The sequence below is a fragment of the Thalassophryne amazonica genome, chromosome 4 (genome assembly GCF_902500255.1).
Source record: "Thalassophryne amazonica chromosome 4, fThaAma1.1, whole genome shotgun sequence".
Taxonomy (NCBI): domain Eukaryota; kingdom Metazoa; phylum Chordata; class Actinopteri; order Batrachoidiformes; family Batrachoididae; genus Thalassophryne; species Thalassophryne amazonica.
In genome coordinates, this window is record NC_047106.1 from 34,221,395 (window position 1) to 34,247,979 (window position 26,585).

Here is a 26,585-nt window from a genome sequence, read left to right on the forward strand (position 1 = left end):
TAAGAAAGGAAAAAGCGGCAAAATTATTTTCCACACCCACATTTATTCAAAACATACAGCAAACTATAATAAACTAGTAACACATCACTCGTAAAAACAATCTTTGGTGTGTCACGTGAGGTGAATCTGCCTTACGATTGGATTTTGGAAAACCATGTGACGTGAACCAATTCCGATCGGACACTCACATTGCTCATGTCACGTATAAAGATGGTGGACGGTGGCTCAAAAGTCCGCGGAGTTAACTTTTCAGCAAAAAAAAAAAAAAGTACGTTTCTCTCTCATATCATTAAAAAGTTATTTATAATTTAGTAAAGCTTGGTCTCAGCCGTCGTATCCGATGGAGTCGGCCCCAGAGGGTTAAACACTTAGATCTTCAGCAAATGTATTTATAAAGAGAAACTCCATGAACTACACAAGTTTTTTTTATTTTCTAATAAGTTTATTCAATGAGGAGAAACAAATGCTAAATTATTGTTGTGTCGTAACTTCATTTTTTTTTTCAGCTTTTGTGACCCCGTCTTGATGAATTTAGATGCAAAAATGTTGAAATTGGCCCTATCCTGCAATTATAAAGAATCCCTAAAAAAATTACTGGACCCGGATCGTGTTCCAGATAATTACCAAAATTTAAGTTAGGCCAAGATACACCCCTGGTAAAAATTTCTTTGAAATCCATTGAGGAGTTTTGAGTAATCCTGCTAACAAACCAACCAGCCAACCAACAAACGGACGCAACCGAAAATATAACCTCCTTGGCGGAGGTAATTATGGCAGTTCATCATTCAGAAGCTCATAAAAGTAATTGTGGAACATTCAAGCTGTTTACATAGGTAGTCATCTCTGTGAATACAAGTCTCTAATATTTTAAAATAATTTTATGAGTAAAGAAAAGGGCAGCACTTTGGATTAGTGGTTAGCACTGCTGCCTCACAGCAAGAAGCTCATGGGATAGATTCCCACGTGTGGTCTTTCTGTGTGTAGTTTTCGTGTTCTCTCCATGTTTCCTTGGGTTCTCTCTGGGTTCTCTCCGGGTTCTCCGACTTCCTCCCACATCCAAACCCTATGACTAGCCCCCGTGCTGAAATGGAGTAAGCAGGTATAGAAAATGGATAGATGGAGTAAAGAATATTCAACTTAACACACTGTTTGATAAACGTCGTTGGGGAAAATGTATCTCACATGTATGTAAGCTTATGGTCTTGCTCTTTCCATTAGTGTCACCTTATTTTGAGTAATTTTTTTGTGCTGTTATCTCTTGTTTGGTGCCATTTGAAGTATTGATATCTTCATCTTCTTGTGCTTCTAACTGAGAAACATCAACACTATTATCCCAGCTATATAAATTCCAGTCATCTGCCCTGCCTTCATTTCTTCCCTTCCTGCCCTTATGTGTCTCCTATCATCTGTTTCTCCAGTAAAGTCACTTCTTCCACGCAGCTGTTATTTGGTATGAGCACTGTCTGCCACACCTCAGTCAGAAAGGAAAATAATGTTATCCTCACTTGTGTTGGGGGTTAAGCACAAATTTAAACCTCAATATCCATTTGGCCAGTGTGTTCCAAATGAGTTCTGGTGTTTTCTGGAAAATATTCATCAAAATAGATATTGAAGAAAAGAGAGTTGTGGGAAAGTGTGTAACAATGCTCTTTGTTCTCTGTGATACTCTATGGGGTAGTACTTTGGTGTTTAAACAAAAGGTCACACGCAGATATTTTGACTCTCGAGAGCAAGCTTACATTATTAAGCTTCACACAGGAAACATGCTGAAACTGACCCATCATCAAAACTTGTTTTGGTGGACAAGATGATAAAAAAAAAACACCACCATCACAACACCACCACATAAACCCACATCCTTAGAAAACTATTGTTCAATGCTGTTTTTATAGAAATGCAGGCATAATAGAATCCCATTCAACACACTTCCTTCCTGTATGGATGGTCTTATTTGAGGCAATGCGTAGACAAAAATATTTATATAAACAGGATGTGGAACATAATATAACTTCAAAATGGGCTGAACCACAATCAACATGAGCTGTACTACGTATTTGTCTCCAGGTCAGGTGGGATAGTTCAGCTGGAAGCAGAGAATCGGGTCTGAACCGACGGCTGAAATACAGTTCATGTCCCCTGATCACCAACCAGCCTTCATAACACTGAGCAAGGCACCACATCCTTCACTGCAATATGCCATATTTATTATATACGCAAGCATTCCAGTGATTCACACACACACACACACACACACACACACACACACACACACACACACACACACACACACACACACACACACACACACACACACACACACACACACACACACACACACAAACTCATCTTGTAGTTCCTAGGGTTTGTAAGAGTAGAATGGGAGGCAGAGCCTTCAGCTTTCAGGCTCCTCTCCTGTGGAACCAGCTCCCAATTCAGATCAGGGAGACAGATACCCTCTCTACTTTTAAGATTAGGCTTAAAACTTTCCTTTTCGCTAAGGCTTATAGTTAGGGCTGGATCGGGTGACCCTGGACCATCCCTTGGTTATGTTGCTTTAGACGTAGACTGTGTTTCATAATTATTGTATGGCCTTGCCTTGCAATGTGGAGCGCCTTGGGGCAACTGTTTGTTGTGATTTGGCGCTATACAAGAAAAAAGTTGATTGATTGATTGATTGATCTTCAACCGCTTAGTCCAATCAAGGGTTGTGGGGGGCTGAAGCCTATCCCAGCAATCATAGAGTACACCCAGGACAGGACGCTAGTCTGTCGCAGGGCCACAAACAGACAAACACATTCACACCCACTCACACCTATGGAAAATTTAAAGATTCCAATCCACCTAATCCGCATGTCTTTGGATGCGGGAGGAAACCGGAGCACCCGGAGGAAACCCACACAAACATGGGAGAACATGCAAACTCCCCACAGAAAGGCCACAGGTGGGAATTGAACCCATGACCTTCTCACTGTGAGGCAACAGTGCTAACCACTAAGCCACCGTGCTGCCTTCCAGTGATTCACTAGAAATAAAATGATGAGAATGAAAAGAATGTTTTTTTCATTCATTTATTTTTTGCTGCTTATCCAGGTCTGGGTTGTGGTGAAAGTAGACCAAGAACAGACAACAGGTTTTCTTCTCTTTATGCACAATAAGTAAAAACTGGACATTGGCCAGCTTTGATCATGTGTATCAAACTAGGACTTTTTCAGATGCCTACAGCTCTGTGATTATTTTTGTAAGGAGGTTAAAGGTTCCAACCAGAGAGAAGTGTCAATTATTATTCAGCTGCTTGTTCATGCATATATTTCCAGCAGCATCAAAGGACTGAGAAGCAAGTTGTATAATGGGATCATGCTCCACTGTCTACAGGAAGGAACGCTGGGAAAAAAGAACTGGACATTGAAATAACAGGACATGTGGATGAACGTCTGGATGACACACAATGATCCACCACTAACTCCTTGGTTTGGACAGACTTCTGCTGGAAAAATCTCATACGGTTTTCATTACACCTAAACAAAATGCTAAATAGATATATACTCAATTAGGGTGCTGGAGGGAATGTGGAGAAACCATGGTTGATCACACCCATGTGTTTGGGTGGTGCCCTCTTATTCAGAGTTTTTGGAAAGATTTGATGACAATCCTTGGGTGTTCATGTTGGTATTACATTCACTCTTTTATACCTGGGAAATTTCCCTGAGTTATTAGGTAAAGATGATAAGTACCTCCTTAAAATCCTATTAGTTGCAGGTAAAAAGGCTATCACAAAGTACTGGCTTCAAAAAGAGATTCCTACTTTAGGAGTTTTTATTGGTCTTGTTAAATATTTACATCTTCCTGAGTAGATGACATGGTCCTTACAGCTCCAGAAAGAGCTAGAGGAGAAAAACAGTCCATTTACATAGCTGAAAGGAGTGATTTTCCATAACTGCTTAATGTAATGTATGTTGATATGTCATTTGTTTTTTATACATACATTCTTTAGATACATACTGTATATGAGGTCTATTAGAAAAGTATCTGACCTTATTATTTTTTTCAAAAACCATATGGATTTGAATCACGTGTGATTACATCAGACATGCTTGAACCCTCGTGGGCATGCAAGAGTTTTTTCACGCCTGTCGGTTACGTCATTCGCCTGTGGGCAGTCTTTGAGTGAGGAGTCGCCCACCCTCTCGTCGATTTTTCATTGTTTAGGAATGGCTCAGAGACTGCTGCTTTGTTTGATCAAAATGTTTTCAAAACTGTACGGCACAACTGAGTGGACACCATTCGATAAATTCAGCTGGTTTTCAGTAAAGATTTTAACGGCTGATGAGAGATTTTGGTCTGGTAGTGTCGCCGTAAGGACGGCCCACGGCGCCTGATGGCGATCTGCGCTTCGAGGCGGCAGCGTCTCGCCGTTTCAAGTTGAAAACTTCCACATTTCAGGCTCTGTTGACCCAGGAACTTTCAGAAGAAGTCGGCATGAGGAGTTTATTCGGACATTCCATTGTTAACGGACATTTTGTAATGAAAGAACGTGCGGGCAGAGTCGCATGTCGGGCCGGACCCGACCGCGGGGGGTCGCGACAGGAAAAACACCTCCGTTGGAAACCTTAATGGGCAAGTTGGAACATGCCCAAGCTGTTAAACAATTTCTCAGTTACTCACTTGTTGAAAGCCATCAAAAGCCGCCTGAATTTTACAAATGGTTTTCAACATGGAGGTGTTTTTCCTGTCGCGGCGCACACAGATTTGCCAAGTCGTCAACGGAAACGACTCGGCGAATCTGCGCACACGTCTTTCATTAAAAAATGTCCTTAAACAGTGGAATGTCCGCATAAAGTCCTCATGCCGGCCTCTTCTGAATCTTCTCTGTTCTCTCACGACGTCCTGGGTGAATTAAGCCTTAAATTAGGATGTTTTCAGGTCGAAACAGGCCGACGACGGTGCCTGGAAGCACTGCACGATGTCCCGCTCCGTGAGAAGTCCTTACAGCGACAGAAACACCCCATAATCACTCATCAGCCGTTAAACTTTTCACCGAAAACCAGCTTAATTTCTCGAATAGTGTCCACTCGGATATTCCTCACAGGTCCAGAAAAAATTTTGATAAAGTAACGCGCGCCGTCTCGAGCAGCGTGTGAAACAAAGGAATTCAGCCGAGAGGGCGGGACCACATCTCACTCAAGGCCTGCCCACAGGGAAATGACGTCACCGACACGCGTGAAAAAACTCACGCATGCGCACGAGGGTTCAAGCATGATTGGTGTAATCGCACGTCATTCAAATCCATATAGTTAAAAAAAATAAATAAAAGGGTCAGTTTATTATCTAATAGACCTCGTATTCCACGACCTCGCACTGGTTCTCTCTTTTATTTCTCCTTCTCTTTTTTGGTAATGTCAAAATGTTTGATAAATAAAAAGTAAAGAAAAAAAAAACAAAAAACAAAAAAACCCACGACCGCTTCAGCAGGATTTACTTGGACAAGGTCAATATCATGTGCTTCAGGTAGACACCAAATTGCAATTAATGTCCCTTTAACATACAAAATTTGGAATACAATCAACAGATCTACAATGTACATGACTATGAGGAACATCTGTAAATGAAGATGTTGTGAATACAGTGGAAATTGTTGCATATGTACATGTTGTGTGTTTTATTGCAAGCATTACTGTGTGCACTGTGGTTACCTCTCTGAAAGCTGCCTAATCTGGGGTATGCCCATGTACTTGTGGAAGTGTTCGAGCACATTGACCACTCCCTGCAGCAAGTTGGCCACTTCACCATACTGCCTCTTTCTGGTCATGGCTCTAGAATACACAAAATCAGCAATTATGCTCATACATACCATGGAAATGCTAATATAGTTAGTTAGTTGTGTATCCCTGTTGGTTTAGCACTGCATGACAGTGTCACAACACACCATATGTACACACACACACGTAGACTACCTGGTTTAACAAACAAAATAAATAAATATATTCAATCAATCAATTCAATCAATTTTATTTATATAGCGCCAAATCACAACAAACAGCTGCCCCAAGGCGCTTTATATTGTAAGGCAAGGCCATACAATAATTACGTAAAAACCCCAACGGTCAAAACGACCCCCTGTGAGCAAGCACTTGGCGACAGTGGGAAGGAAAAACTCCCTTTAACAGGAAGAAACCTCCAGCAGAACCAGGCGCAGGGAGGGGCAGTCTTCTGCTGGGACTGGTTGGGGCTGAGGGAGAGAACCAGGAAAAAGACATGCTGTGGAGGGGAGCAGAGATCAATCACTAATGATTAAATGCAGAGTGGTGCATACAGAGCAAAAAGAGAAAGAAACACTCAGTGCATCATGGGAACCCCCCAGCAGTCTAAGTCTATAGCAGCATAACTAAGGGATGGTTCAGGGTCACCTGATCCAGCCCTAACTATAAGCTTTAGCAAAAAGGAAAGTTTTAAGCCTAATCTTAAAAGTAGAGAGGGTGTCTGTCTCCCTGATCTGAATTGGGAGCTGGTTCCACAGGAGAGGAGCCTGAAAGCTGAAGGCTCTGCCTCCCATTCTACTCTTACAAACCCTAGGAACTACAAGTAAGCCTGCAGTCTGAGAGCGAAGCGCTCTATTGGGGTGATATGGTACTATGAGGTCCCTAAGATAAGATGGGACCTGATTATTCAAAATCTTATAAGTAAGAAGAAGAATTTTAAATTCTATTCTAGAATTAACAGGAAGCCAATGAAGAGAGGCCAATATGGGTGAGATATGCTCTCTCCTTCTAGTCCCCGCCAGTACTCTAGCTGCAGCATTTTGAATTAACTGAAGGCTTTTCAGGGAACTTTTAGGACAACCTGATAATAATGAATTACAATAGTCCAGCCAAGAGGAAATAAATGCATGAATTAGTTTTTCAGCATCACTCTGAGACAAGACCTTTCTAATTTTAGAGATATTGCGCAAATGCAAAAAAGCAGTCCTACATATTTGCTTAATATACGCATTGAAGGACATATCAAAAATGACTCCAAGATTTCTCACAGTATTACTGGAGGTCAGGGTAATGCCATCCAGAGTAAGGATCTGGTTAGACACCATGTTTCTAAGATTTGTGGGGCCAAGTACAATAACTTCAGTTTTATCTGAGTTTAAAAGCAGAAAATTAGAGGTCATCCATGTATTTATGTCTGTAAGACAATCCTGCAGTTTAGCTAATTGGTGTGTGTCCTCTGGCTTCATGGATAGATAAAGCTGGGTATCATCTGCGTAACAATGAAAATTTAAGCAATGCCGTCTAATAATACTGCCTAAGGGAAGCATGTATAAAGTGAATAAAATTGGTCCTAGCACAGAACCTTGTGGAACTCCATAATTAACCTTAGTCTGTGAAGAAGATACCCCATTTACATGAACAAATTGTAATCTATTAGATAAATATGATTCAAACCACTGCAACGCAGTGCCTTTAATACCTATGGCATGCTGTAATCTCTGTAATAAAATTTTATGGTCAACAGTATCAAAAGCAGCACTGAGGTCTAACAGAACAAGCACAGAGATGAGTCCACTGTCTGAGGCCATAAGAAGATCATTTGTAACCTTCATTAATGCTGTTTCTGTACTATGATGAATTCTAAAACCCGACTGAAACTCTTCAAATAGACCATTCCTCTGCAGGTGATGAGTTAGCTGTTTTACAACTACCCTTTCAAGAATTTTTGAGAGAAAAGGAAGGTTGGAGATTGGCCTATAATTAGCTAAGATAGCTGCTGGAGATTGGCCTATAATTAGCTAAGATAGCTGGGTCAAGTGATGGCTTTTTAAGTAATGGTTTAATTACTGCCACCTTAAAAGCCTGTGGTACATAGCCAACTAATAAAGATAGATTGATCATATTTAAGATCGAAGCATTAAATAATGGTAGGGCTTCCTTGAGCAGCCTGGTAGGAATGGGGTCTAATAGACATGTTGATGGTTTGGATGAAGTAACTAATGAAAATAACTCAGACAGAACAATCTGAGAGAAAGAGTCTAACCAAATACCGGCATCACTGAAAGCAGCCAAAGATAACAATACGTCTTTGGGATGGTTATGAGTAATTTTTTCTCTAATAGTTAAACTTTTATTAGCAAAGAAAGTCATGAAGTCATTACTAGTTAAAGTTAAAGGAATACTCGGCTCAATAGAGCTCTGACTGTTTGTCAGCCTGGCTACAGTGCTGAAAAGAAACCTGGGGTTGTTCTTATTTTCTTCAATTAGTGATGAGTAGTAAGATGTCCTAGCTTTACGGAGGGCTTTTTTATAGAGCAACACTCTTTTTCCGGGCTAAGTGAATATCTTCTAAATTAGTGAGACGCCATTTCCTCTCCAACTTACGGGTTATCTGCTTTAAGCTGCGAGTTTGTGAGTTATACCATGGAGTCAGGCACTTCTGATTTAAAGCTCTCTTTTTCAGAGGACCTACAGCATCCAAAGTTGTCTTCAACGAGGATGTAAAACTATTGACGAGATACTCTATCTCACTTACAGAGTTTAGGTAGCTACTCTGCACTGTGTTGGTATATGGCATTAGAGAACATAAAGAAGGAATCATATCCTTAAACCTAGTTACAACCTAGTTGCTTTCTGAAAGACTTCTAGTGTAATGAAACTTATTCCCCACTGCTGGGTAGTCCATCAGAGTAAATGTAAATGTTATTAAGAAATGATCAGACAGAAGGGAGTTTTCAGGGAATACTGTTAAGTCCTCTATTTCCATACCATAAGTCAGAACAAGATCTAAGATATGATTAAAGTGGTGGGTGGACTCATTTACATTTTGAGCAAAGCCAATAGAGTCTAATAACAGATTAAATGCAGTGTTGAGGCTGTCATTCTCAGCATCAGTGTGGATGTTAAAATCGGCCACTATAATTATCTTATCCGAGCTAAGCACTAAGTCAGACAAAAGGTCTGAAAATTCACAGAGAAACTCACAGTAACGACCAGGTGGACGATAGATAATAACAAATAAAACTGGTTTTTGGGACTTCCAATTTGGATGGACAAGACTAAGAGTCAAGCTTTCAAATGAATTAAAGCTCTGTCTGGGTTTTTGATTAATTAATAAGCTGGAATGGAAGATTGCTGCTAATCCTCCGCCTCGGCCCGTGCTACGAGCATTCTGGCAGTTGGTGTGACTCGGGGGAGTTGACTCATTTAAACTAACATATTCATCCTGCTGTAACCAGGTTTCTGTAAGGCAGAATAAATCAATATGTTGATCAATTATATCATTTACTAACAGGGACTTAGAAGAGAGAGACCTAATGTTTAATAGACCACATTTAACTGTTTTAGTCTGTGGTGCAGTTGAAGGCGCTATATTATTTTTTCTTTTTGAATTTTTATGCTTAAATAGATTTTTGCTGGTTATTGGTGGTCTGGGAGCAGGCACCGTCTCTACGGGAACGGGGTAATGAGGGGATGGCAGGGGGAGAGAAGCTGCAGAGAGGTGTGTAAGACTACAACTCTGCTTCCTGGTCCCAACCCTGGATAGTCACGGTTTGGAGCATTTAAGAAATTTGGCAAGATTTCTAGAAATGAGAGCTGCTCCATCCAAAGTGGGATGGATGCCGTCTCTCCTAACAAGACCAGGTTTTTCCCAGAAGCTTTGCCAGTTATCTATGAAGCCCACCTCATTTTTTGGACACCACTCAGACAGCCAGAAATTCAAGGAGAACATGCGGCTAAACATGTCACTCCCGGTCCGATTGGGGAGGGGCCCAGAGAAAACTACAGAGTCCGACATTGTTTTTGCAAAGTTACAAGTCAATGTTAATTTTAGTGACCTCCGATTGGCGTAACCGGGTGTCATTACTGCCGACGTGAATTACAATCTTACCAAATTTACGCTTAGCCTTAGCCAGCAGTTTCAAATTTCCTTCAATGTCGCCAGCTCTGGCCCCCGGAAGACAACTGACTATGGTTGCTGGTGTCGCTAACTTCACATTTCTCAAACAGAGTCGCCAATAACCAGAGTTTGATCCTCGGCGGGTGTGTCGTCGAGTGGGGAAAAACGGTTAGAAATGTGAACGGGTTGGCGGTGTACACGGGGCTTCTGTTTAGGACTACGCTTCCTCCTCACAGTCACCCAGTCGGCCTGCTTTCCCGGCTGCTCCGGATCTGCCAGAGGGAAACTAACGGCGGCTAAGCTACCTTGGTCCGCACCGACTACAGGGGCCTGGCTAGCTGTAGAATTTTCCACGGTGCGGAGCCGAGTCTCCAATTCGCCCAGCCTGGCCTCCAAAGCTACGAATAAGCTACACTTATTACAAGTACCATTACTGCTAAAGGAGGCCGAGGAATAACTAAACATTTCACACCCAGAGCAGAAAAGTGCAGGAGAGACAGGAGAAGCCGCCATGCTAAACCGGCTAAGAGCTAGTAACTGCGCTAAGCTAGCGGATTCCTACAAACACACAAAGTGAATAATGTGTAAATAATTTAGAGGTGATTCAGCAGACGGGGTGCTTTAGTTAAGGCACGTGAAGATTACACTGAAACAAATCGTTATCTAGTTAACTAGATCAATCTAACTGCACAGATTAAACAGCTAACAGATACAGAAAAACACCGCTGTGCTCCGGAACAGGAAGTGATACAATACCGCAGTGAGAGCCAACCATCAGTAGAGGCAAGCAAGAGTCACCTATTAAAAACTGAATCGGACTACAGCTTCATTCACAAAAGCAAAAATTATAATTCAACATGACAACACAGAATTCAAAATATAGATTTTTAGTATATTATTGAGTTTGAATTTTCTTCCACGTGAAACATACAATTCCAAAATCAAAATCCAAATGACACCTCAGTAACAGTATTTACAACATTTCAGCTGCTGATTTATGGGTAATGCTTTTACAAAAGACTGGGTACTAGTATCAAGTAGTATGCTGCTATCCTAACAACACTGACATACACAACAGTCCAACAATTACAGATATATAAATGTAACAAGTAGAATGGGATATTCTTTTTGCGTTATATATAACTGTACCCACTCTAAAGAGTCCACGCCTCCTGCCAGCATGTGCAGGTGGTTGAGCGTGGTGATGGATGTAGTGAGGTGACGCTTGGCATGGTCCAACTGCTTTATGTCTCTTGTAATCTCCTTAACCTGTCCAAAAGGGGGGAAAAAAAAAAAAAAAACACAAAAAAAAAGGTAGACAGGTTGGACAATGGTGATAACAGAACAACAGCAATAGATAACTGAGTTAGCAGAAGACAAGAACATCAAGGAAATGAGGAGGTAGAATTTAGTGAGATTTGAAAGAACAGATCGGAAGAGCAGAAAACATGATGATCATCTATAAAGGTATAATTAAAGAGAAGCCGCTTGCTTAGAAATATTATTTACTTCCGTCAATAAAGCCAACCTCTTGCCCTTTCTGAAACTCACTTGGCCACAAAGAGCAAAGGTCATAAATCTGACATTGTCTTGAGAACCATCCCTGGTTCTCAAGACCAGGCACCTAAGTGGCTCTACTCTACTCTTCTATTCTACTCTTCTTTTTTTTAGATATTTAGATATGCCTTAGTATACACTAGTAGAGTTCTACCTTAGAAGTGGAATGTATACTCAACAAAAATATGAACGCAACACTTTTGCTTTTGCTCCCATTTTGTATGAGATGAACTCAAAGATTTTCCACATACACAATATCACCATTTCCCTCAAATATTGTTCACAAACCAGTCTAAATCTGTGATAGTGAGCACTTCTCCTTTGCTGAGATAATCCATCCCACCTCACAGGTGTGCCATATCAAGATGCTGATTAGACACCATGATTAGTGCACAGGTGTGCCTTAGACTGCCCACAATAAAAGGCCACTCTGAAAGGTGCAGTTTTGTTTTATTGGGGGGGGGGGGGTACCAGTCAGTATCTGGTGTGACCACCATTAGCCTCATGCAGTGCAACACATCTCCTTCGCATCATCCGTGAAGAGAACACCTCTCCAACGTGCCAAACCAGCGAATGTGAGCATTTGCCCACTCAAGTCGGTTACGACGACGAACTGGAGTCAGGTCGAGACCCCGATGAGGACGACGAGCATGCAGATGAGCTTCCCTGAGACGATTTCTGACAGTTTGTGCAGAAATTCTTTGGTTATGCAAACCGATTGTTTCAGCAGCTGTCCGAGTGGCTGGTCTCAGACGATCTTAGAGGTGAACATGCTGGATGTGGAGGTCCTGGGCTGGTGTGGTTACACGTGGTCTGCGGTTGTGAGGCTGGTTGGATGTACTGCCAAATTCTCTGAAACGCCTTTGGAGACGGCTTATGGTAGAGAAATGAACTTTCAATACACGAGCAACAGCTCTGGTTGACATTCCTGCTGTCAGCATGCCAATTGCACGCTCCCTCAAATCTTGCGACATCTGTGGCATTGTGCTGTGTGATAAAACTGCACCTTTCAGAGTGGCCTTTTATTGTGGGCAGTCTAAGGCACACCTGTGCACTAATCATGGTGTCTAATCAGCATCTTGATATGGCACATCTGTGAGGTGGGATGGATTATCTCAGCAAAGGAGAAGTGCTCACTATCACAGATTTAGACTGGTTTGTGAACAATATTTGAGGGAAATGGTGATATTGTGTATGTGGAAAAAGTTTTAGATCTTTGAGTTCATCTCATACAAAATGGGAGCAAAACCAAAAGTGTTGCGTTTATATTTTTGTTGAGTAGAAGACATACTTTACTGAATTTTCATGTAACATAATTATGTTTTTTTTGTGTGTGTGTGTGTGTGTGTGTGTGTGTGTGTGCACACGCGCACTTATACAAGTTGCAGAGAAAGTCACTTGTGGGGACGTATTTCCACCGAGGGGGCAAAAACTGCATACACACAATGTAATCATTACTTTTTAGGTATAAGACAAACATTCTGTTAGCATTTGGTTGCGTTAGAGTGAGGATTTAGAAACATCGTGGCTTTGACAAAAATATTTTAGTAGTAAATCTGTCAGGCCAGTGTTTACCTTCAGTTTCTGCAGCATGAAGCAGATGAGAGACTATGAATGGGATGCTAATCCAATGAAGCTTACTTCCCAGCCCAGGCTGACACCCATTTATAGATGTGTGGGCTGGGATAATGCAGATGAGCTGTCTTATCCAAAAACATAGGTAGTCTAGCAGAAAACAACTGGAAATGGACCCTGGTCTTTAAGTTGGTAGTTCGGCTCCTATTGCACAAAAGCGCCTGCTCTGCACAGGTCAATGCAGCATGATCTAACATTACAAAAACACTGTGTATGCATGCCATGCATATATTTCCCATGGGGGATGGAGGGGCACTAAAAAGTATAAGGCTGATGCACAGAGCTGCAATAACTACAAAGGCATAAAGTTGATCAGCCACAGCGTAAAGGCATGAAGTACTAGAAGCTAGTCTCCTAGTACTCACACATGCACACACCACTCTTTAGTCCTTGATGCATACCATTTGCTCTGACTTTTCTGCCTTGTCCTTGATATCTTTAATTTTGCCAAAGAGCTGCTGGATGGCGATCTGAGCCTCCTCCAATGCCTGGTCAAGATAAAAAAAAAAGAAAAATATTCTTTCAGCTACTGTATAAGGTATAAGAAGCACTAACAGTTTGTGTGTGTGTGTGTGTGTGTGTCTCTACATGGAGAGGGTAACAGTCCATATCAGAAGACTGAAGGTTTGGTCCTGACCAAAACAAGACAAAGAATTCTGAGACATAATCCCAGTCAGTCGGCAAAGATTAGAATAACATAAGAAACAGCAGAACTCTGAATTTATGACTAGAGAGAAGGAAAGTAAGTTCAAATATAGGCCGTTACTGGTAAGATGACATCCTGATGGTTCCGGTCCATGTGTAAACTAGACAATGACACATTTCATCCTTTGGGTTCTGTATACCACCACAATGAACTTCAAATACCACAACCTAGAAGTTGTTTGAGTTACAGCTTTCAGCATCGAGGGTATTTACATCCAAATTAAACAAAAAGGTTTCTTAGATCCCCAAACCTGGAGATTCAAAATGCGACTTTAATATTGGCGGCCCAAATATGGACCAGGTGTGTGGTAAAATGACCATCTAACTGACAACCTCTGCAGATATTTGATTGACAGTTTGCAAATTACATAAGACCGTGAACCCAAGGCCTGGGTAAAAGCTGTTAGAACATAAGGTTATCACTGGCAGTTTTAACAGTCTATAAATTTAGGCAAGATTTAGAAACTGCAGAAACTGTCAAGTAGATAAAGTGGCATTCTAATATTTGTCCATCATCTGACATGGCAACTGCTCTTTGATGAGCCGAAACAGAGATACACTGTGGCATCTGATATGAAGGCAACTGGCTCCTAAAGTACTATCTACAGTACCGCCACAGTATTGACTCTAAACAGTCTCTCTCTCTCTCACACACACTCACACACACGCAGAAGGAATGCTAACAGCTGAGACCAGCTGTAAAAGGAATTTATTGCTTTTACAGTATAAACACCTCTAAGGAACCGGATGATATCAGGTGGGCAAACATACAACAACAGTACAGCATATGGTGCAAAATACTCATATCATTTACAAAACTGTTACTTATAACCTTGAAAAGTAGGTCAAATTGCTTACACGTTTTTTGCTTTATGAGATATTTTGTTAAGTATGTAGATGAATGAATTTATTCAGCAAACACAGAACAAAATAAAAAATTAACCTCACAGCGAAAACAAAGAAAACAATCTGACAGTGTGCCCATGTGTCCGAAAGGGTGTGGGCAGAAGCAAGAGCTTATAAAGGCCCACCCCTTTAACCAAAAAGTGAAAATGTGTACATATGTATATAAAAAAGTATACATACACCCATGATAACTGATACAAAATTCAAAACACAAACATACAAACAGCAGTGCACCATACACCCCACCCCCCCCCCAAAAAAAAACCAAAACAAAATTGATAACCCTAATTCATCATGCTATAACAAGTAATTAAATGATTTCTGAAGAGCCTTTTGAAGCCAACCAAGTTACCGAGCGACTTTATGTTGTCCGGGCACAAATTCCAAATATTAACACCTTTAACAGAAACACAGTGTCTTTTTACCGTAGTTCGAATCTTCGGTTTTTGAAAAAATAATGTTCCTCGCAAATTAAACTGGAGTCCCTCATTTTGAACAGGTCCTGGACATGTTGTGGTAAAATGTTATTTTTTTTACTTTAAACATAATATGTATAAAGCTATAGTCAATCAGGTCCAAATTTTTTTAAAATGTTTAAACAGACAAACGATGGATTTGTAATTCTTATGGCTTTCTTTTGTAGAAGAAGAATAAGAATATTGAATTTGTATTTGTTTTGTAGGTGGTTCCCTAAACTTCAATGCAATAGGTCATGTACGGAACTAGTAATGAATGATCTAAGGTAACTAATGACTGTTGGGGGAGGAAGTCTTGTGCTTTATACAAAATGGCAATGGCTTTTGACATTTTGGATGTAACATAATTTATAAAAAACTGATGACAGTGGACATGAGGGGGATAACATGCTGCGGTGATAGGGACCAACCACCAGCAGACGCCTCCTTCTGATTCTCCACTGTGGCATAAAATCCCAGGAAAAGGATGTCGCACTCTTCAACAGAAACCAGTTTTGACATGTTAACATTTTTGCTTTGTGAAAAGGTGTGGCAATAGATGACTACCATGGAGGTTAGCGCATAGACTATTTCTGTGCATGGCAGCAAGCACTTGTGTCATGGGCCACATTCGTATTCAGGTGTAGTCGGCACAAATTGGCTATCACTGGTATACAATACAATGAAACATGAACTGTGACTGCTATTGCAATAAATTGGGCCCGATTTCATCATTTTTGGAATCGACACACAAACTGAAGCCAACGAAGAATACTGTATAAATATTTTACACACACCAACCAGGTCACATCCTGGAAAACATCAGAATAATGCTTTCTGTCATTAATTGGACCACTGTCAAAGTCTATCTGAGATAGCATGACTGCTCCAAAAATAACAGCAAAGTTACTTGTATCTTTTAACCCAGTGAGGGGATGTGTATGTCTTTCTTAAGCTGTGATAAAATCCAATCTTCACTGTTGAAAGTGACTTTAGACAGCAGAAAATGGTTGTTAGTCCAGGATCTGCCTCAACTGTCAAGCCTTAATTTGACTAGAAGAGCAAAACTATCTTACGTGAATCCTTTTGTTTCATTCTTCATCCAATTATATGGTTATCAGACAACTGGTTAAATGAAGGCTGGCCAACTAACTATCAATCTATGAGACATTAAAAGTGAGCGCCACCAAAATTTTTTAAATAGTTTTCCTGGAGATCTCCAGTGTGTTTAGCAAAGACCAGAACCTCCAAGGGTGCAACTGACTGTCAGGCAAACTCTAATCTGGATAGCTTCCTGCTGCTCATTTCCTGTATTTAGCATTGAGGAAAGCAGAATGATATCATAGCCCAATGGGCACCATAATGTCCAAGATATATTCTGCATTCACAAAACATCAGAATGCATATCTACACATATTCCCAACTATCTGTGACACAGTAAGCAGCCCATATTCAGTGCTTCGTATAGAACAAGCTCTGTTAAAGAAGCGGAAATGTTTTCTTAAGGTCTTGGAATGCTCTGATAAGTGTGTTCACTCTTGCATAAACTGTAGCTTTCTAACATAAACAGTGTAGTTCATATTACTTAAGAGTTTAGTGTCAAACACAATGGGTTCTATCTTGGTGTCTGGTGCATGATGTGTGGTACAGGTGGATTTTGGGTATGCTAAAGCTGTAGAAGGTGCATAAAGTGAATATAAAGGCAGTCGACTGATCTTGTTCATTAGCCGTGGGAGTGAAAACCATAACTGAATTGGGTGGAAACTAAGAATGTCACTTAGCTTTGTTCTATGCACTCCTTGTTCTTGATGGAAGATGGAACCCAATACATCAGAACAGGATACAGAGCTATTATTAAACGATGGACAACTGCCTCATTGTGCTGCTTCACAGAAACTTTTGTTCTTTTAGATAAGCTCTGACTGCCAGTCAAAAATTTTACCACTGAGCTACGGAGCTGTTCTTTGAAACCTGTGGGAATCTGTCTAAGATCAGGAAGGACACAGAAGTATTACAATAAATAAATAAAATCGCACACCATATAAAAACACAGCATTTATCAAGCATGCAATACAAATATGATCTTTCTGTTCCTCTGTAGATGACCCATGGTTACAGACATACAGTCATGAAATGACATGAATGAGAAGCAGTGGGTCTGATCATGTCCACATCTACTGGTCCGGTGCGTCCAGTTGCCCCGCGCGCTTGTTCTGCCCGACATGCGTGTCTTGTGGACGGCGTACCGCAGCACAGACACCACGTCATGTGGAACAGAGCTTAAGTGGGTGACGTGACGGTTCAAGTCGCCAGCTGCGTGTTCTGATCTCACGGTCCGCTTCAACGTGGCAGGCTGTCAATGTCCGCTCCATGCGTGGACTCGCTCGCTGCAGCTTGTTGCCATGGTGATATATGTTTTTATTTATGTCCACTTAAGTACAGCAATCAGACACACACGACTCACAATGGAAAGTTGTTAGTACATATCTGTCCAAACACAGTAGGTGTTGTCCAGCTGGGATGCCCAGAACGACAGATCCCCTCAGCTGCTCCTGTCGGAAGCCACACCTCCTGTCAGTGGAGTGCACACACCCACGTGTCAGTGTGTGTTTGCAAAGTCACACTCGTGGGGAACTTAGACAAATTTCACTGAGTACAACAGTGAGTGTCTGCAGTCTGTTGTCGTGCCAAGAGTGCGACTGGCCACACATTTTCTAAGGGCCATGCTAGATGTCAGATGTTCGTGCGTGTCACCTGGAATTTGGCCGACACCTGCCGCATCAGCATCAAACAACTTTATTGATCCCTAAAAGGGCAATTCATTTCACACCCAATTACCTCATACAAATGTACAGCAATTAATCCACAATTATTACGAGTTGAACGTAATAATGGCCCGTATCAGAATTAAAACAACCGTACGTATACATTTGATTGTTTATGTACGCTAAACTTTGAAACAGTCCATCATCCGAATTGAGGAAATGTGAGTGTGGGGGAGCTGCAGCAACACGTGGTCGTGCAGCCAGCTTGGGGGTAATAGGGAGCTGCTGCAGCTAAAGCTGCGCTGCGCCCCGGAGGGGAAAGGGAGTGGCGTGAGCGGGGGATGGGATGGGGACAGGAACATAAAGGAGGGGAAGGGGCTGAGAGCATGCGTATCAGTCACTGTCCATGTGTGAGTGGCAGATGAGTTAAGTTTGTCAGTTTCTGTCCGTGTGTGCTGGAGTTGAGCAGAGATAGAGGAGGAGATGCGCCCGCCCTCGCCAAAGTCCCAAGAAGAAGAGGGTGTGACGGGTTCGCACAGCGCACACTCTGTCTTTCAGCTGCTGGTGTGTGCCAATAGTTTTAGCAACAGGTGTACGAGGTGTTGGAGGCAGGTACGATTCTACATGTTTTGCATACAATTCCTGCTTCATGCGCACTTTGAACAACTTCGCACTATGTGTGAAGGGGCCCTTAGGAAGTTTACTCGAGTCCTGAATTTTCACTTCAAAGTCCATGAAGGAAAATGGAGCATATTTTAGCACAGCCGGTCTCTGCAGATTGGGAAATTTAAGATTAGTAAGACATGCTTAAATAATAATAATGATAATACAACCCCAATTCCAATGAAGTTGGGACGGTGTGTAAAATGTAAATAAAAACAGAATACGATTTGCAAATCCTCTTCAACCTATATTGAATTGAACACACCACAAAGACAAGATATTTAATGTTCAAACTGATAAACTTTGTTTTTGTGCAAATATTTGCTCATTTTGAAATGGATGCCTGCAACACGTTTCAAAAAAGCTGGGACAGTGGTACGTTTACCACTGTGTTACATCACCTTTCCTTCTAACGACATTCAATACGTAAACGACACGTAAACCTGCAAGATATTCTCCCCAAATTCCACCAGCATGTAAACATCGCCACACGACGGGAAAACATGCTGGACAAAGTGTATACAAACATACGTGGAGCTTACAGAGCAGCCCCCCGCCCCCATCTCGGTGCCTCAGACCACATCTCACTCCTCATGCTTCCTGCTTACAGTCCAGTGTCGAAAAGCAGGGACACCATCACAAAGACCATCTCTGTGTGCCCAACTGGTGCTCTGTCCATGCTTCATGACTGCTTTGAGACCACCGACTGGCAAATGTTCAGAGCGGCTGCAACAACAGGGAGCAATGTGGACCTGGAGGAATAATCATCGACTGTGCACTGCTACATCCGGAGCTGCATAGATAATGTGACCACCTCCAAGACTATCACCATCAGGCCAAACCAGAAACCCTGGATGACCGGAAAGGTGCGCTCCCTGCTGAAAATTTGTGATGCTGCATTTAAAGACAGCGATGCAACAGCACTCAGAGCAACCAGAAGGAACCTGTCGGCGGGAATAAAAAGAGCTAAGTCCACATATGCCCTCAAGGTTCAAGGCCACTTCCAATCCAATGACCCACGGAGCATGTGGAGGGGCATCAAATGCATCACGGACTACAAAAACAATGTAGCACAGTGCTCTGCAGACCCAGCGCTCCCGGACACTTTGAACACCTTTTATGCATGTTTTGAGGCGTCCAACACCACCACCCCCTCCCGAGTCCCTCCCTCCCCCAAAGACGCCCCAGTCAGCAACATCACTACAGCTGAGGTGAGGAACGTGCTGCAGAGGATCAACCCCCAAAAGGCCCCGGGCACCGGACGGAATACCAGGGAGGGTCCTTAAAGACTGTGCACACCAGCTGTCTGAGGTTCTGGCTGATATATTCAACACCTCTCAGTCCAAAGCCAGAGTTCTGCCGTGCCTCAAGACATCAAGGATAATCCCTGTGCCAAAGACCTCTGCAAAATCCTGCCTCAACAACTACAGGCCAGTTGCACTCACCCCCATCACCACAAAGTGCTTTGAGAGGCTGGTGATGAGGCGCCTGAAGCAGACCATCGATGTGACTGTAGATGAGCACCAGTAGAGGCAAAACCGGTCCACAGCTGATGCCATCTCCACCGTGGTGCATCAGGCCCTCTCCAACACAGAGAACAAGGACTCCTATGCAAGGCTGCTGTTCCTGGACTTCACTTCTGCGTTCAACACCATCATGCCGCAGAAACTGGTTTCCAAGCTGGCTGAACTAGGAGCCCCCTCAGCACTGTGCAACTGGATCCTGGACTTCCTGACTGGGAGACCACAGAGTGTCAGCAATCAACACCACCTCATCCTCCACCATCAACCTGAACACTGGCTCACCCCAGGGTTGTGTGCTCAGTCCACTGCTGTACACATTGATGACCTTCGACTGCAGAGCCCAGCACAAGAATAATCTTGATGTTAAGTTTGCAGACGATACAGCAGTGATCGAGCTCATTAGCCAAGGGGATGAGACAGTGTACAGGCGAGAAGTGGAGAACCTGACACGGTGGTGCGGAGACAACAACCTCATCCTCAACACCCAGAAGACCAAGGAGATAGTTGTTGACTTCCGCAGGCCAGCCCCCACCACCCCCCCTACATCAACGGAGCAGCGGTGGAGATCGTCTCCTCCATCAGGTATCTTGGAGTCCACCTCTCCAACACTCTCACCTGGCACACCAACACCAGAGCTGTCATCAAGAAAGCCCACCAGCGTCTCTATTTTTTGAGGAAATTGGGAAGGGCCGGACTGAACACAGACGTCCTCAGAGCCTTCTACAGCTGTGCAGTGGAGAGTGTCCTGTCCTGCTGCCTCCCTGTGTGGTATGGTGGCTGCACGGTGGCGGAGAAGAAAGCGCTGCAGCGGGTGGTGAAGTCTGCACAGAGGACCATCTCATGCAGCTTACCACCCACTGAGGACATCTACATCTCCAGATGTAGAGACAAAGCCACCTGCATCCTCCAAGACTCCACCCACCCTGTGCACAGTCTGTTCACACCCCTTCCCTCTGGAAGGAGGCTGTGCAGCATCCGGGCAAAAACATCCAGACTGAAAAATGCTTCTACCCAAATGCTGTCAGACTGTTGAACAGTTCAACATCCACCAAACTGTGAACATTGCACTACATGCACATTGCCACCTTCTTAATACTCTAACGCTGCTGCCGACTCTGTGCCTTGTGTGTGTGTGTATATATATATATATATATATATATATATATATATATATATATATATATTTTATTTTTTATTTTTTTCTATGGCCACAGGGGTTTTCATATTGTACATATTGTAAAAGTTTATATTGCAAAAGTTTATACAATAGGTTAGGTTAAAAAAATAAAAATAAATAAATAAATAAAATTTGTCCCAGTTAACTACACCAAGACCTGGAGAAACTGCATTTTGTTCTGCCTGTAAGGGTCGAGTGACAATAAAAGTGATTCTGAGCCTGAGTCAATAAGTGTTTGGGAACTGAGGACACTCATGATTGGGTATAAAAGGAGCATCCCCAAAAGTCTCAGCCATTCACAAGCAAAGATGGGGTGAGGATCACCACTTTGTGAACAACTGCATTAAAGAAAAAAAAAAAAAGTCCAACAGTTTAAGAACAATGTTTCTCAATGTTCAATTGCAAGGAATTTAGGGATTCCATCATCTACAGTCCATAATATAATCAGAAGTTTCAGAGAATCTGGAGAACTTTCTACACATAAGCATCATTGTATTCTGTTTTTATTTACATTTTACACAATGTCCCAACTTCATTGGAGTTGGGTTGTAATAATAATAGTAATAATAATAATAATCTAACGATAAGACAGAAATAATGATGCTTTTTTATTCCAAACTTCTACACATGGATTATCAGTTTAAAAACAAAAATCATGCCCAGTAACTCAATCACAAATAATAAATGCAAAATCAATTTTATAATGACACAGAGCCCAGCTGACTGCAGAACAAGTGAGTGCATGATTCAGGGTCAGAACACAATGTACATGCAAGGGAACTCTCAACTGGCAGACACTATGTGTGCGTGTGCTCCCATGCAGGCAGCATGGTGGATTAGTGGTTAGCACTGTTGCCTCACAGCGAAAAGGTCATGGGATCAATTCCCACCTGTGGCTTTTCTGTGTAGAGTTTGCATGTTCTCTCTGTGTTTACACGGGTTCTCTTTGGGTGCTCCGGCTTCCTCCCGTGTCCAAAGACACGCAGGTTAGGTGGATTGGATACTTTAAATTGTCCGTAGCTGTGCGTGCGGGTGTGAATGTGTTTGTTTGTCTATATGTGGCCCTGCGACTGGCATCCTGTCCAGGGTGTACCCTGCCTCACACGCTATGACTGCTGGAATAGACTCTAGCCCCTGTGACTCAATCTTTGCTAAGCAGTTGAAGATAAATGTGTTTGTTCACATGCGTACAAATGTTCATCTCCCAGCAGAGAAGGCGTCGCCAGAAGATTCCCACAGTCTGCTCACATTGTACGAAATAACTTGAATATCTTACAAATTAAATGAAACCATTGTGCTCAAATACAACAGCATACTAAATAAAATCTATTAGCAAGTATGGTTAACACACATCTTCACTCTCTTCATCCTGTAGTGCAGGGTGTTAGTCGAGAACATGAGAAAGTGATACCATCCCAAATGCACTCAGCATAAGCAGGGACCCCTGCTTGGGGATGTTCCTCTTGGAAAATTTGAAATGCTAAAGCAAATGTGACTCTGGTTGTTGCCAATGCTACGCTATCAAATCTCACTGCAGAAAATTACCTTGCGACTTCCAATTTAGGTCACAAAAAGATGGATGAAGGGTTTTTATCTAACATGTAGCACAAAAATAAGTAATAATCAATCATAACAAGAACACGAAGAACAAGAAGAAGCAACAACAAAGGAAATCATTCCCCAAAACAACCACCTCTATCTGCATGTATCTCCTCCAACATGGGTACCAAGTCAGATTACAGTTCCTTCTGTGAGTTCAGTCAGAGCAGAAATAACTGCTGATCATGTTGCTTTTACACATTACTGTCTTTGTCACATTCACCATCTTGACATGAACACCACTGCCTTTCCATCTGCAGAAAGGATTTGCCCTTTGGAAAAGCTCGGGCAGTGCTGTTGGGTTGGAAAAACAAACTACAATTATTATGCAACTGTATAATCTTGTTGGTCTGAAGGGGATTTTGAACATTTCCGCTACCCAACAGTAGCTTACTGGGACCGACAGGGCCACCAGGCCAGACACCTCAAAAGGAACACACACCTAATTACATCAAATGGTCAAAACACATGAAGCTCCAAACCAGGTGTCATGTTCCCTTTAAACCACAAGGGCTTGACAGAGCAAGAACCTAGATTCAATAAGCAAGGGTTCTTTTCCATCATGGACCCACGAGAAAATGTCTCAAAAGCGTGTGTTTAAAAGAAATCTAAGTGGTAAAGGAGTTTTTTTTCCCAGCTGTGTTTTCCGTAAAGACGAGCAGATCGACCAGCAGGGATAGATCTGAGTCATCCTGTCCTTTTCCATGGAAGCAGAGAGAGGAAAAAGCTGGAAAGGGGGAAGGAACATGTTTTTCCGGGTTGAAAGCAGTTGATGGCACCTTTCTGACTGATGCCGCTGTGAATGGTATTAGTCATGAAGAGACCTGCATGTAGATGTCCTGCACAATATGGACATAAGGTATTTATACAAGCCGTGTGTTTCACTCTACAGGGACAGCTAACCTCAGTGTGCTGGAAGAACACACTGTAGTGATTTGTAAATTTGCTTATATTGTAACCTAACACAACTCTCTATGAGCCTTTTGGGACAAATTAACTGTTCACTGTAAATATTTTGAATGTCTGGAACTACTTTTATAACCCTAAAGCTATTTCACCATAAAACATCACAAGAACTTCATCTGTACAGCAAAAACAAGTAAATGCGTGGACTATATATATATATATCGTTGGTAGGAAATCTTATGTAATGAAATACCTCAACTAAGAAACGAGTCACCTTCTGTGCATGTAACTGACAAATAGGATGCACCAAGAGTTCAATTATCTCTACTTGAGGATGTCAGACCAAAGTTTTTTACCTTCATGCTCCTCTTGTAATATTTCCATATGGACTATGGACAAACCGATGACGCTGCCAGAAAAGGTCTATGTAAAGGATCGGTTCTCTTATACAGCGGTCCCTCGTTTATCACGGGAGTTACGTTCTAAAAATAACCCGCGACAAGCAAAATCCGCAAAGTAGTCAGTGCTATTTTTGCAATTATTATAGATGTTTTTAAGTGCTGATTATTTTAAGGATGTTTTAAGGCTCAATACACACTTTATACACTTTTCTCAAACAGGCATTAACATTTTCTCACTTTTCTCTCCTGTGTAAACACTCTCTTTTTTCTTCTGGGCAAGAAGATTATAAACAGACACACGCAGAACGCTCCCTTCGCTCACTGCCTCCGGAGGTATGGATGCGAGACCCGCAAAGAATCCAAGTGCTCTCTCAGTGGCCACGGAGCTCTGCAGCTGCAGTCAACATCTACATCAAAACAGCGAGCGTAGTCTCTGGACCTGTTGCCAGATTTGGCGCAGCTCCGCACAGCAGACAAGAGGGCGGTGTGCGTGGCCCGCTGCTGTGTTTACCGAGCCCGCAGACTCAGTAAGCGCATCGGAGGCAGTGAGAGCAATCGCGGTGATGCCGACCGGTGCCACGACCGGCCCGCCTGATAAGGACGCAGAACACAATGCGCTGTAAAAAAAAAAAAAAAAAAAGCATGCAAAATTGCACAAAAAAAAAAATCTGTGAAACTGCGAGCCCGTGAAAGGTGAACCGCGTTATAGCGAGGGACCACTATATTGTGTTTGTTAAAATCCCTGCTCAACTCAAACTTTTCAGCATAATTGTACATGTTCTCATGAAATTTGATGCACATTATTAAGTAAATTAGTCGAGTTCAAAAGCATGTTACTGCATATGTCATCAGGTAGTAATTCTTTGAAGTAGTTACACTCAACAAAAATATAAATGCAGCACTTTTGGTTTTGCTCCCATTTTGTATGTGATGAACTCAAAGATCTAAAACTTTTTCCACATACACAATATCACCATTTCCCTCAAATATTGTTCACAAACCAGTCTAAATCTGTGATAGTGAGCACTTCTCCTTTGCTGAGATAATCCATCCCACCTCACAGGTGTGCCATACCAAGATGCTGATTAGACACCATGATTAGTGCACAGGTGTGCCTTAGACTGCCCACAATAAAAGGCCACTCTGAAAGGTGCAGTTTTGTTTTATTGGGGGCGATACCAGTCAGTATCTGGTGTGACCACCATTTGCCTCATGCAGTGCAACACATCTCCTTTGCATAGATTTGATCAGGTTGTCAATTGTGGCCTGTGGAATGTTGGTCCACTCCTCTTTAATGGCTGTGCGAAGTTGCTGGGTATTGGCAGGAACTGGTACACGCTGTCGTATACGCCGGTCCAGAGCATCCCAAACATGCTCAATGGGTGACATGTCCAGTGAGTATGCCGGCCATGCAAGAACTGGGACATTTTCAGCTTCCAAGAATTGTGTACAGATCCTTGCAACATGGGGCCGTGCATTATCCTGCTGCAACATGAGGTGATGTTCTTGGATGTATGGCACAACAATGGGCCTCAGGATCTCGTCACGGTATCTCTGTGCATTCAAAATGCCATCAATAAAATGCACCTGTGTTCTTCGTCCATAACAGACGCCTCCCCATACCATAACCCCACCGCCACCATGGGCCACTCGATCCACAACATTGACATCAGAAAACCGCTCACCCGCACGACGCCACACACGCTGTCTGCCATCTGCCCTGGACAGTGTGAACCGGGATTCATCCGTGAAGAGAACACCTCTCCAACGTGCCAAACGCCAGCGAATGTGAGCATTTGCCCACTCAAGTCGGTTACGACGACGAACTGGAGTCAGGTTGAGACCCCGATGAGGACGACAAGCATGCAGATGAGCTTCCCTGAGACGGTTTCTGACAGCTTGTGCAGAAACTCTTTGGTTATGCAAACCGATTGTTTCAGCAGCTGTCCGAGTGGCTGGTCTCAGACGATCTTGGAGGTGAACATGCTGGATGTGGAGGTCCTGGGCTGGTGTGGTTACACGTGGTCTGCGGTTGTGAGGCTGGTTGGATGTACTGCCAAATTCTCTGAAACGCCTTTGGAGACGGCTTATGGTAGAGAAATGAACATTCAGTACACGAGCAACAGCTCTGGTTGACATTCCTGCTGTCAGCATGCCAACTGCACACTCCCTCAAATCTTGCGACATCTGTGGCATTGTGCTGTGTGATAAAACTGCACCTTTCAGAGTGGCCTTTTATTGTGGACAGTCTAAGGCACACCTGTGCACTAATCATGGTGTCTAATCAGCATCTTGATATGGCACACCTGTGAGGTGGGATGGATTATCTCAGCAAAGGAGAAGTGCTCACTATCACAGATTTAGACTGGTTTGTAAACAATATTTGAGGGAAATGGTGATTATTGTGTATGTGGAAA

The 26,585-nt window shown here is 42.6% G+C and overlaps 1 protein-coding gene across 1 annotated transcript in view; it reads right to left on the minus strand.

Annotated features, from left to right (window-relative positions):
* Positions 1 to 26,585, minus strand: part of vps53 (VPS53 subunit of GARP complex) — an 82,620-nt gene that overhangs the window by 45,296 nt on the left and 10,739 nt on the right. Inside the window, 3 exon segments of the mRNA XM_034169378.1 lie at positions 5,691 to 5,810; positions 11,030 to 11,145; positions 13,470 to 13,556. Coding sequence (XP_034025269.1) covers positions 5,691 to 5,810; positions 11,030 to 11,145; positions 13,470 to 13,556 — 323 coding nt within the window.